Genomic DNA, 12594 nt, shown 5'->3' on the forward strand with positions numbered 1-12594 from the left:
CATTCTTATAACTGTTCAAAGGATGCACAACCATGCCACGAGTCACATTTCGGGACAGAAGCCTGGCCACAAATCTGTTCTTAAGTGGGAGGTGGAAAGGTAATGGGCACATGGGTATGAATTTCTTTTGGCACTAGTTCCCATTTGCTAAGTAAAGAGAAATTTGTGGTTTTCATTGAGACACGTCATTCAAAGGGATACAGAACAGAGTGATTAAGTGGTAATTACAGACTGCAAAGTAACCCTTGATTAATAAAACTCTCACAAACCACAATTATTAGTAATTTCCCAAATGCAACTACGTCGTTCTAAGAAATGACGTTATGACAACACACATAAAAATGAACTTAGATAACATATTCAAAACCTGGATCGACACCACATATTCTAAAAGCTGAAACCACTTAGAAAATGTTTCCTTTGATCTAAGGAGGACCCACCGATTTAGCTTAGGAATGGCATTATGATGGACCGGCAGTAAGTATCGCCAAAACTTTTTACGAAACCTGAGGCAGCAAGAAATTTTTCATTATCAAATTATCGAAGTTCCAGGCACTTAGACTCCCGAGTTTTATAAAAGACAAAAACACAGACAGCTAAGGTACCTCATAAATCCTTCTGAAATATAATAAACCATTACCACTTGTTGTTCCAATGACAAATGTACACCAGACAATTTGGACGTTCCTTCTGCCCATTATTGTTATCTCCAACATTAATCACTTTCACCATCGTTGTTATTGTACAGTTTAACTATACAGTACTGCTAAATGTTTACAACTGTTTTAAGATCAAACATGATGACTAAAGCATTAGAAAGCAATAATCCTGATTCAAGCTTAAGAGACAACTTGCAAAAAATCCTAAACTTTAAATACTGACATTGAATACAAAGTACTGTACAGACACTAGCTTACTTACAAACATTCAAGTTACGAACATTCAGATACGAACAAACGTGATCATAAACTAAAACTGTGTTTGGAGCGCTCCCCTTTACCACCCATAAGCCAACTTTTGTTCACCTGAGCTGCTTTGTTACAATTAATAAAGTACTGTACTCTATAAAATACATTACTGTATGTACAGTGTACAGTACTGCATTGTGTTTTAGGATGAAAAACGTACATCATGCTGTACTTATGTAGGCATGAAGACCAACTTACAAACAACTCGAGATATGAACGGCAGTTTGGAATGTAACTCATTCATATGTAGGGTAGTGTCTGTACTGTATTCTTGTAACCTACATCATGATGTCTCAGAAGAGGGTATCCTTTCAAAAGGACATGATCCTTTTACATGCAACTGTACCAAGTAATAATTGGAACACCATAGACAATATTTTTCATTATAATAATTTTAATGTAGTTTAACTAACCTTTCAATCATAACTTTTGGCATTCCCGAAGAATTTCTTCTAAAATGGATGAAAATTTATGCAAATGAAAACCAAACCCGCAGTTATGTAACTGCACAAATATGTTTAAAAATAAATCTATACACAGAGCTTTCAAGAATCTGTATGAACTCCAGAAAGCTCTCTGTATACTGTAGTTTTATTTTTAAATATATTTGTACAGTTTCATAACTCTGGATTTGTTTCTATATCTTAAGACTCATTCTACTATCAGTGCAGTATTTCTTAATAACCGATACAAAGTTGGGCTAAGGAAATCGGACAGCCAGGTGGGCTGAGATCTAAGGGAACAAACAAGAAGTAAAAAGCAGAGAGCTATGCAACTCGGGGAAAAAGAACCTTCAGCACTGCCTGCACTGCACAGTAAAGGCACACTGTAGATGAGCATACCTAAAGAGATGCTGGGGGCAGAGCAAAATACTAAAAAGACAGTTCTATCATAACACCAGTCAATGCATCATACTTCCTCATTAACCTTTTACTCAACTCCCTAAACAAATACTCTTGTGGAACTTCAATTTACTGTTATTCTTTTTTGGAATGTACTACAGTATTTGTAGAGTTCAAAATTACCCATGCCTCATTCTTAACCCTTCTGGATAATGAAAAACATAGATTTGCAATACCCATTCTCAAACATTCATTCAATAAAAAAATATAAATAGCCCCTTCTCATCATGAGACACTTACAGTACACAAATTATGAAGATATAAATACCCATAACTGAACAGGAAACAATCATTTTCAAGTTAAAAAAAGATATATACATATTTTTTCACTTGCTTTTGTTTACTTACTTATCAAAGCAAGTCTCTCGATGTTCCATAAAATATAATCAATTTCAATCGTTATACAAAATCATCTCGGCACATTTCATTTAATAAATTATTCACAAATGACAGGAAGAAAAAGGACAAAAAATCCTTCTTTTACACTAGCTTTTTTCATACATTTATCCTGATCTCCCAAAGCGCCATAAAATTACATCAATCCCAACCCTTCTCTTCCTTCTTTCTTATTACAGTATCTATTTTTATCCACTTTCTTTTGTTCGTTCCCAATTTTTGTTTCTGACCAAATTCTCCTTAATTTCCTAATCTTTTCCTGCCCTTTTCATCGCTCGCTTTTGTATCCAGGTGTTGTCACTTTCCCCAAACAACTTGACTACATTTTCAGACTGAGATCCAAGGGGGTTAGAAGGGGAGGGAAGGGAGGATCCCGTGCGAGCCCACGATGTAGCTGTCCAGTAAAGTGATGAGTTTATTTCATCCTTGTCTCCATGTATAATCTCAATTATTCCAGCATCTCCCTCTCTCTCTCTCTCTCTCTCTCATACAGTAGCCTAGCCTACATTATATTGTACTCTGTATTCACATATTAATATCGTAGTATACAAACATCAACATAACAAATATGCGTCTTTTCCATGGATCTTTTAAAAAGGTATGCTTTACTTCACTGTATCCAATAATATTGTATGTACAGTATTCTCATACTGCTTTTGTATTATAAATTGCGATCACAGTGATCAATGTTTTGGTTTGGAAATCGATTATGCAGTATTTCGCCGTATTTAACTCAGTTCAGAGGGCTTTTCTTGCTTCTAGTTAGCGTAAATGAATCTCTAGATAAATTATTTATATGGAACAAGGTTATTTTTCATTATACGAAGTGTTTTTAAGTCGAAATATAACTTAAATACGTCTCATAAAATTAATTTAGCTTTTTTTTTATTAACAGATGACATTAGCCATTGGGGGCATGTTTGCTTTGTGCAAGAAAATCAGAATTACATTCTTTATTTTCACTTGATTTCATCCTAATACAGGCTTTACGTATTTATCTTCTATTGGTGTGAAAATAGAAGTAATATGTGTTCTTTCATACCCAGCAGTTTTGATTAAAATATGTTTCTCCCCAGTTTTATTTACGGTCGAGTTTCATCCATGTTGCCGATGCACGATAATTTATAGTCATTAGCAGCTTGAACATTGTTTTCTCAGCTTCAGCTACAACTTGCAGCTTAAATTTAGCAGTATATTTCCTTGCCGATCTTTTCTCCATAGCGAATAAGGGAATAATGTAAAAATATATAAGTCCTATTCAACTTAATGTGATTTGTAACATAACTACCGTAATTATTTGCTACCGTACAATGGTTGAAATACAAGCAAAACAGCTGTTGTTATCCTACTTGGTTATTAGCAAAACAGCAGTTTCTCGTTCGGATGTTTATGGCCGTACGCATTTACACAAGTGTATAACATTACTAACAATACTTTTATCATGCTCTTTTACTTTCTTAACTAGAAGATGGGATAAAGAGATGGAAGAAAAGAAGTTGGTCTATTGTAATTTGGTCTCTCTCGCTGCCTGATTGTATGCTGCTGCCTGCACCCGCGCAAAATTTTAAAATATTTTCTAATGTTGTATCGGTATTAATTGTTAACCCCATCACAAAATCGAATTATAATAAGGCAAATTATCATAACTCAAGCACTAACTGTATTAGAAAATCTGCAGACCTATTAATGACAGATATGTCTGATGGACTGCCAGCACAACGGGAGAACTATGCATTCCAGTCAGTGTAACCGACTGCAATGCTTGTTCCAAGAAAGATAGGGCATACACGCTGGTGACGCTGGTAACTGCCGAAGTTTATAAAGTGCAAATCAATGTACCTAATTTGTGAACTTCCTGACTGCTCTATTCTTCCTTATTATTTTTCATGTTATCTATCGTTTCTGGCCAAAACAAATTTTCAAATAATTCAATCATGTAACCAAGAGTTTACAATATCTAAACAAATTTACAGTTTGATACCAACATTTTTATGCAAACACTCTCAAAAGGACCTTTAACTCTTCTTAAAAGAAATGTGTATTTTGGAGGTTAAGTCACTGTAAAACTCTGTTAGCAAATAAAACATTCTTCTAATAAACTCAAGAATACTCTAGCTAACTTCAACTTGTAAAGCTGAAACCCTTCAGTAGCAATACAAAATGTCAGTTTTCCTCAATAATTTTATGTTGCCAAGTTACAAATGCAACTAAAAACTAATCAACAAGCTTGTAAATGATATGAATACACTTACCTGGTCTCAATCAGTATATCTCTATTCTTCTCACTAAACACACTTTTACAAATAAGTTCCTGTGTCCTAGGAATGGCCTGATTATTTGATATACATAGCACCTGGAAAAAATATTATGTTAAGTATTGTTATTCTTTTTTGTTTAATTAAGGGATTTTCTTAGAACAACAGAATATACATTAACGCCAAAGACCAAGTGCTGGAACCTATGAGGTCATTCAGCATTGCAACAGAAATCAACAGTAAAAAGGTTTGAAAGTTGTAACAGGTGGGAAAACCTTATAGTTGCATTATGAATCATTTGTTCTTCACTTGCTTCATATTATTCTTCTTCTACTACTACCCTCTAATCATTATCATCTTCCAACTTAAAAATTATCATGTATTTTTACCAGTATATCACAAATTCTTCATTCAAAATGTTAGATCAACATAAATTAATCTGAAGATGGAAAATTTCAAGCAACTACTGATTCTACTATTGATCAAAACAAAATTGGAGAGATCCCACTTCAAAATGACTCTCTTGCCCTCATAAAACACACCTTCAAATAATCAAGGAATCTCCAGTCCCATTTTTTCATATTCTTACGCACAAGACCAACAAAAGTTTCTATCTCAGTGGCAGTAATATGTATTTCAAGTAGTTTCCTATTATTGTGGAGGAGAGCAGTGATGGTTTCTTCGGCCAAAATGTCAATACCAATCTGCTTTTGCATGAAGCCAAAGTGTTGAGCAATGTGTTCCTGTAAATAAATATCACAGCATACAATAAACAGTTTTCAAAGTATTCTCAGAAAACATATAGCAATTCTATGAGATTTAAGATCCATAACCACTCAAATATCATTCAGAAATGTTATTTTCTTTTGAATATCTTTTCTATTTTACTGACAATACTGAACAGACAAATAACTTTCATTACAACTCAGTTTTTAGTGTTACCCCATACCTGGTTTTTTCTATATCCTTGCTGAGCTAACAGAAGCAGCCTGTAGCAGAGACGAAAAATAGTCTTGTAGGCAGAATGTCTGGGATCATTCAATTCATCAGTGCGAAGCAGAGGGCCATCGCCTCCTTGAGTTTCAGTGAAAGGCGCTTGAAGGATCTTGAAAATCTGAAACAATGATTGAAAAATGAAGAGACTGCTGCAAGATTATTATTCTCATGCTGGTCTCTAGCAAGTTGGTCCTGCCTCATACAAAACAAACAGCACATTCCTGAAATTTGCAACTAAGTTAAGCAGCCCTGTAAATTATTCAATTTATCATGAGTGAGATTTCAAGCCAAGACGGTACAACAAAAAATCACACCAAAACTTGCAACAAATCTTTTTGGTTTGCTGCAGGCAACAATTTTACAATAATAAATGCCAAAAACCATCAGAGTACGTAAGAATGACAACTGAGTGTAATAGACAAGCCTCCTCCTTACCTGTTTTAATATATTTTGTTCTCGTAACAACTTCTGCCGATCTCTGTTGGGATTCGTCACTTCCAAGCCCAATGCAGAGGAATCACTCTTGTTCTGTTCGTGCTCCTTCTCAGCAATGAAGTAGACTAGATCTATCAGCAACTGCATCAGTGACCTACATCATAGAAAATGAGTTGATGAGTGCACTGTATAATGCCCTGTTCACAGTGTCCCGCAACAGGACTTACAAAGTGACAGCAAACTGAATGCAATAATAAGGTTCTTTTCAGTTTTACTTTTCCTCCATTCCATTTGACCTTTTCCCACTTTGACGTCAAAGTCAAACTTCTTGAAGTGTCTCTTATTCAAGTTTAAAAAAACTGTCCTTCTAGACAGCACAATAAAAAGTATAAAAATAAGTCCGATAAGAAACTTAAACCCATCATTCATGGCCAAAAGGTTTGATAATCCCCTAATGGATGTAGATAATGATGAAAATTTCTTCACAGGATTTGTATCCAAAACTTATGATTTGTTGTAGACTGAAAATCACAAAGACTGACCTTCTTTCTGGCTGTGGAAGAGCTCCCTTTTCCAGCTTCTTTGCTGGCTTGGACAGGACCTCACCGGCATCATGAGCGAAATCCAAGTCTCTGACTTCCTTTGCATGAACTGGGACCAGAGAAAAGGCCTCCTTGTCCTCTTTTATTGGGGCACAACCAACCTAATTAAAAAGATAACATCATTTCAAGATCCAAAGGAACTACTTCAGTGTTAGATACCAATTCAAATTAATGGTAATTGTTATTTATACCATTTTACAAAAAAACAGAAAGTTAAGGTATCAGACAGATTCTAAAATGCAGACAAAAATCTCTCACCAATATAAAAAACCTACAGAACTAAATAATGCTTCAACTTCAGCAAAAAATGCTCCTAAATATAAGGAAGGATTACCTGTTACATTAAACAACAAATGCAAGTCAATACAGATTTAAACACACTTTTTTTAAAAAGAAAGCAGCTAACACACCAGTAAAATCATATACAACACACAAGAATTACCTACAAGACTAAAAAAGACAAACTCATGGATATACGGTAATCAATCATTTCATGGCAAATATGAACTAAATTGTTAGTGATACATAAAAAATCGTACAGTTTAAATTGTGAATAGGACAAAATCAAAATCAGTGTGTGTTATGAATTACCTCCTCACAAAGGAACTGAACTGCTTACCACTGAAGCAGTAGGCTAGAACATAATCCACTCAGCTACAGGGGTAATAATAAAAATGGAACCAGAAATACAACTGCTTGTGCATGGAATCACTGCAGGTAGCAGTGCACCCCTAACTATGGCTTCACACCCTCCCTGCCACAACAGAAGATACTGGATGCATTAAATCAGTTTGAGTACAAGACCAATTGTCATGTCGGTACAGAATCATATACATGGAGCAAAAATATAAGTACAGTTGGCTCTTGACAAATGCAAGTTTAAGGCATGCAGATCTGAAAACCCCCAGACTGAAATGGAAAGAAAATCCAAAAAGTTCCAGTAACAAAAGTCTGAATCTGTCAATTTCTGGGGCACCAAGTGGAATTTATGTAAAAGAAGTAATTCATAGGCCTACTTTGCGGTTGCCTCCTGCCCTCTACATTACTCACTGTTTGAGCAATGCTCTCCTGGCATGTCATTCTTTTACTGGTTGTGCTGTTTGCACCTTTTGTTTCAGTAAAAAAAAAATCTAATAAAAAGCACTAAGTGGTCAAAGGAATCATACATAAATTGCTAATAATCAAGAAAATTAAAATCTTTGACCTTTTGAAAAGCTGCAGGTCATTTCTCATCCTGTCAGAAGGTTCACATTATCCAGATATACAACCAATTCTCTACAGTGCCACACAACATACCACACCTCACCATATTGACAATGTAAGCAACATACAGCAATCATCATTGGTATTACTATAACCATAAAGAACCAGGATTTTAATATGGAGAGAGAACAAATTTTTATAATCTGTAAGTGCTGAAAGAAAGGAACTGCTATGTTGTTGCTGTTGACATGTACTTTGCACACGGTTATGCTTTGATGGGTTGCATTTGTACTGAACACAAAAAGACCCGTTTCTTCCCTAAACAATACAACAAAACTCTTTACATATCAGTGACATTATTTTATATGTCCAGGTAATCTTGAGACAATTCAGCATATGTACCACATACAAAGGGAGGTAGGGAGACACGCACACATGAAAATAGCCCCAACCAAGCCATTTTAGAAGAGAGACCTAAACATCTGGAGACTTCAAGATCCCTGGAGATTACTGTACAGAGTAGTACAACAAATGACAAGAAAACTCCGACCCACCTTGGACATAACTGGCTTCTCTTCATCTTTATCTATAGGAATTGAGGTAGAGTGGACCCAAGTAGAAGTGCAGTAGTGGTGAAGCCTGACATACGACGACTGAGGCACCAACGAATCTCCCCGGATAAGCGTGGTTGGTTCGAGTTCGAAAATGGAAGCAATATCATAATTGAGAGGCACAGAAACCAGCTGGTACACTGCCCCACCACTTGGATCTGAAAAGTTTTGGAATGAACAGATAAGACCTTTCATAGAAAATGTATAAAATGTGACTACAAAGACAATACACATACAGACACCACCCTACTTACAAATGAGGTAAAAACTTCCATCCAGAACTTACAAATGAGTTAAGTTCTGGACGGAAGTTTGTATGCTAAATTGTTTGTAAGTTGGTTACTCTACTTTTCATGACTATTTAAGTAAAGTATGATATAAAATCAATACGGTACTGTACGTATTTTCATTCTAAAGCACAAAGCACATTGTACATACAGTACTGTATGCACAGAATAGGTGAGCAAAACAACATCTAAACTTACAGCTGGCAAAGGGGAGCCCTCTGAACACAGTTTTAATTTACGATTCCATTTGTTTATATCTTTGAATGTTTGTAAGTTGAATGTTTGTAAGTAGGGTGGTGTCTATATAGATTCAACACCAGTTCTACTCCAAAAATCTATACCCGGACCCCTATGACATTTTTGCCATAAAGTTTAAATAGACCACTGAATCACCAATCTACACTCTCACAAGGCCATCACAGAATTGTTTTAAAATGCCGACTTGTGGCATAAGCTTTAACAGAGTTCATTATTTGCTGCATACAATATACTGAAACAACAAGCTTCCTTTGTACGCTTTTTTCCCTGACCTTGCTGTTTTTGCTTACAACAACAGGAAGGCTGCTGCAAACAGTATGCCATTTTCTAGTATCAGTTTAATACTATTCAGTTAAGAGTTTCATTGTGACTACAACTAAAATGTAGAATAATCTGCCCCGTTCAGTTACAGAATCATCTGATCTCCACATGTTTAAGTGAGGGGCAAATTCATTTCCACTTTCTACTGACATCTCCTGAATTCAAATGTTTTAGTTTCATCTCCTGTTCGCTCGTATTTAATTACTCATCACCTTTTCCTTCACTTGTCTCTCTCTGCACGCTGACTTCCAATTGGAGCCCTCTTGAGTTTATAGTCTCTTGACTCTGTCCATAAGGGTTTATAGCTGAAGATTTCAAGAAGGAAAGAAAGAAAAAAAGGAATGAAAACTTAGAGTATGGCAAAGGTGCAAGTCGGAGGTGATAACAGTTACATATGAAAATTAGAAAAAGTACTGTAGCTGAGTTGTACTCCAAATAAAAATGTTTCAGTATTCTGTTGAGATTTATCTTACAATATAAACGAATAAAAAAAACCTACAGATTTCCTACATAACAGAAGCAGTGTTCAAAATTGGTTACAGTGTCTCTTACCTCTTAACTTAGCTCTCGTTGGGTCTGGGGTTGGATCGTCATCAATTTCTGCTGCCAAGTACTGTCCCGTTGCGAGATGCTTAAACCTAAATAATGAATTCCAGTGACCAGCTCCACCCCTTGTTGGATCATGCTGTACAACCTGGAATTAAAATGGAATTGGAATACAGTACAGTATAGAATTTAGGCCAAAAGGCCCCAAGAAGAATCCTAAAAGAGTTAAGAGGTCTGGTTAAACAAATCATTTATAACTAACTAGGCCAAAAGGCTAAGCACTGGGGCCTATGATGAGGTCATTCAGCAATGAAAAGGAAACTGAGAGTAAAAGGTTTGAAAGGTGTAACAGGAGGAAAACCTCGCAGTTGTACTATGAAACAATTGTTTGAAGAGAGTGAAGGAAGAAAGAGAATATGAATGGACGCACAGTAAAAGGAATGAAAGGAGGTGCAGCTAGGGGCTGAAGGGACGCTGCAAAGATCCTTAAGTAATGCCTACAGTCAACTGCGTGAGGTGCACTGATGGCACTACCTCCCTACAGGGAATGATTATTGTAAATACATACATCAACAACACATGAGCTTTCATGTGGCACGGCCAAGACTGAACTGTATTTTTTCAAGTTTTAAAATTGCACCTTAAGATTTCATACTAAATTGGTATTTTGTGAACCGATTTTATAATCATGTTTTATTGTTATTACAGCATCACAACGTATTTTCACTCATTCCAGGCTTATTGAAAATTACACTGGAAGTTTAAATATATTAAAAAATGTAGTTTAGAAATATGCAATAACTGTTCCTCAGCATTAAGTTTATCTTCCCATTTTTAAAATACTGAAAGGAGAAATTTTTCAACAATCCTGTCAGCAACCATGAGGTGTGAAAACCAACACATTACAACTAATGAATGAAAGCTGCACAGTCCATTAAATTCTAAATTATTAGCATAAGTGAATACAGAACAGGGATGCACTGTATATGGGGAACAGATGAGGACTTGTTCCACAAGGAAATTCAGGGAGAAAGAGCAGAAGACAATAAAAAAATTAGCACTCATCAGACATCTAATGCCATGAAAGAACAGTGGAATTGAAGAGATTAAGAGAGTATCTTGGAATGGAATGGATTATAAAACTTAGGCCAAAAGCTAAGCACTGGGATCTATGATGAGGTCATTCAATCCTAAAAGGGAAACAGAGTAAAAAGGCTTGAAAGGTACAGCAGGAGAAAAACCTCACAGTTGCACTATAAAATAACTGTTATGAGAGGGTTGAGGAAAGTAAGATGGAAGAGAGAGAATATGAAAAGAGGTAGAGTAAAACGAATGAAAGGGGTTGCAGCTAGTGGCCGAAGGGACGCCGAATAAAACCTTAAGTAATGCCTAAAGCGCAGTGTGAGGTGCACCATGTGAGATGCACTGACGGCACTAACCCCCTACAGGGAAGAGAGTATCTCCACTCACCTCCACTTCCCACAGAGCTTTACTGGAGGTAGCAGCCGTGGCAGTTGTACGTCCAGTCGTCCTGAGAAATACGTGCTGCTTCTTTTTGTACTCATCCATGGTCAGAAACTTTTCCTGTTCTGCGTGAAACAAGCGGATCACATCTCCCCCTTTCAGAATCCCCTCTTGGTTTTCCCGATGCTCCATGAAGAGGGAGATCTTCCAGCAGGTGTTGGAATTTAAAACGTTCACCTGAAAAGCATCGAGATGTTGATAAGAGCTTCATTAAATTACAGGTCCCGAATAAGCAGGCATCGGAATTTAGCAAGTTCACCTGAAAGGAATTATGATGTCGATAAGAGCTGCTTTAAACTACAGTTTCTGAATCAGCAGGTGTTGGAATTTAAAACGTTCACCTGAAAAGTATTGAGATGTTGATAAGAGCTTCATTAAATTACAGTTCATGAATAAGCAGGCATTGGAATTTAGCAAGTTCACCTGAAAGGAATTATGATGTCGATAAGAGCTTCATTAAACTATAGTTTCTGAATCAGCAGGTGTTGGAATTTAACACGTTCACCTGAAAGGAATTAGGATGCTGATAAAAGCTTTGGTAAATTACAGTTTCAGAATAAGCAGGTGTAGGAGTTTAACTGTAACATGTTCACCTGAGAGGAATTACGAAGTCATTAGGAGCTTCATTAAATTATAGTTTCTGAATAAGCAGGTGTTGCAACTTAACACATTCACCTGAAAGGAAATACTGTACTATGTCGACAAAAGCTTCATTAAATTACAGTTTCTGAATAAGCAGGCACTGAAACTTAACAAGTTCACCTGAAAGGAATTACGACGTCCCTAAGAGCTTCATTAAATTAAAGTTTCTCAATCAGCAGGTGTTGAAATTTAATATGTTCACCTGAAAGGAATTATGATGTTGATAACAGCTTCGTTACAACACTGTTTCTGAGAAGTGACCTTCCGTGAACTCAGGAATAAAAGACACTACACAAGTCAGTTACACCACCCAGAGTATTTAGTGCTGCTTATCATTGCCTCCTTTTGAGAGTGTTTTCCTTAATTTATATCTTACAACTAATATTCTCAGACCTATGTCATTTTAGGCCTTAAATCCACAACCCTCCACAATCTTTGGGTTGAATTTACTCACTTGTGGATACACTCATGAACATTATTTTTCATAAACTGAATATCTACAATTATAAATCTTATTCTTTTTTGTCTTGTTCTTTTTTAGCACAGACTGTACATACACTGTATCACAGATGATAATAATAACAAACAATAATTACAGTACTAACAACAAAAGATGTGAAAACACAAGAAGGATTGCAGTGCCAAAAC

The 12594-nt window shown here is 36.1% G+C and overlaps 1 protein-coding gene across 33 annotated transcripts in view; it reads right to left on the bottom strand.

Moving 5' to 3' along the window:
- Positions 1-12594, bottom strand: part of Itpr (Inositol 1,4,5,-trisphosphate receptor) — a 226011-nt gene that overhangs the window by 116098 nt on the left and 97319 nt on the right. For 17 of the 33 annotated variants that reach the window (XM_067088995.1, XM_067088994.1, XM_067088991.1 and 14 more), the window contains exons 7-16: positions 11251-11481; positions 9787-9928; positions 9447-9539; positions 8312-8526; positions 6495-6655; positions 5953-6106; positions 5471-5635; positions 5064-5264; positions 4519-4619; positions 441-506 (exon numbers count right to left, since the gene is read on the bottom strand). In XM_067088995.1, coding sequence (XP_066945096.1) covers positions 441-506; positions 4519-4619; positions 5064-5264; positions 5471-5635; positions 5953-6106; positions 6495-6655; positions 8312-8526; positions 9447-9539; positions 9787-9928; positions 11251-11481 — 1529 coding nt within the window. The remainder of the gene's footprint in view (positions 1-440; positions 507-4518; positions 4620-5063; positions 5265-5470; positions 5636-5952; positions 6107-6494; positions 6656-8311; positions 8527-9446; positions 9540-9786; positions 9929-11250; positions 11482-12594) is intronic. The other 16 variants (XM_067089000.1, XM_067089005.1, XM_067088999.1 and 13 more) reach the window with 3 other exon arrangements.

Source organism: Macrobrachium rosenbergii, chromosome 45 (genome assembly GCF_040412425.1).
Source record: "Macrobrachium rosenbergii isolate ZJJX-2024 chromosome 45, ASM4041242v1, whole genome shotgun sequence".
Taxonomy (NCBI): Eukaryota; Metazoa; Arthropoda; class Malacostraca; order Decapoda; family Palaemonidae; genus Macrobrachium; species Macrobrachium rosenbergii.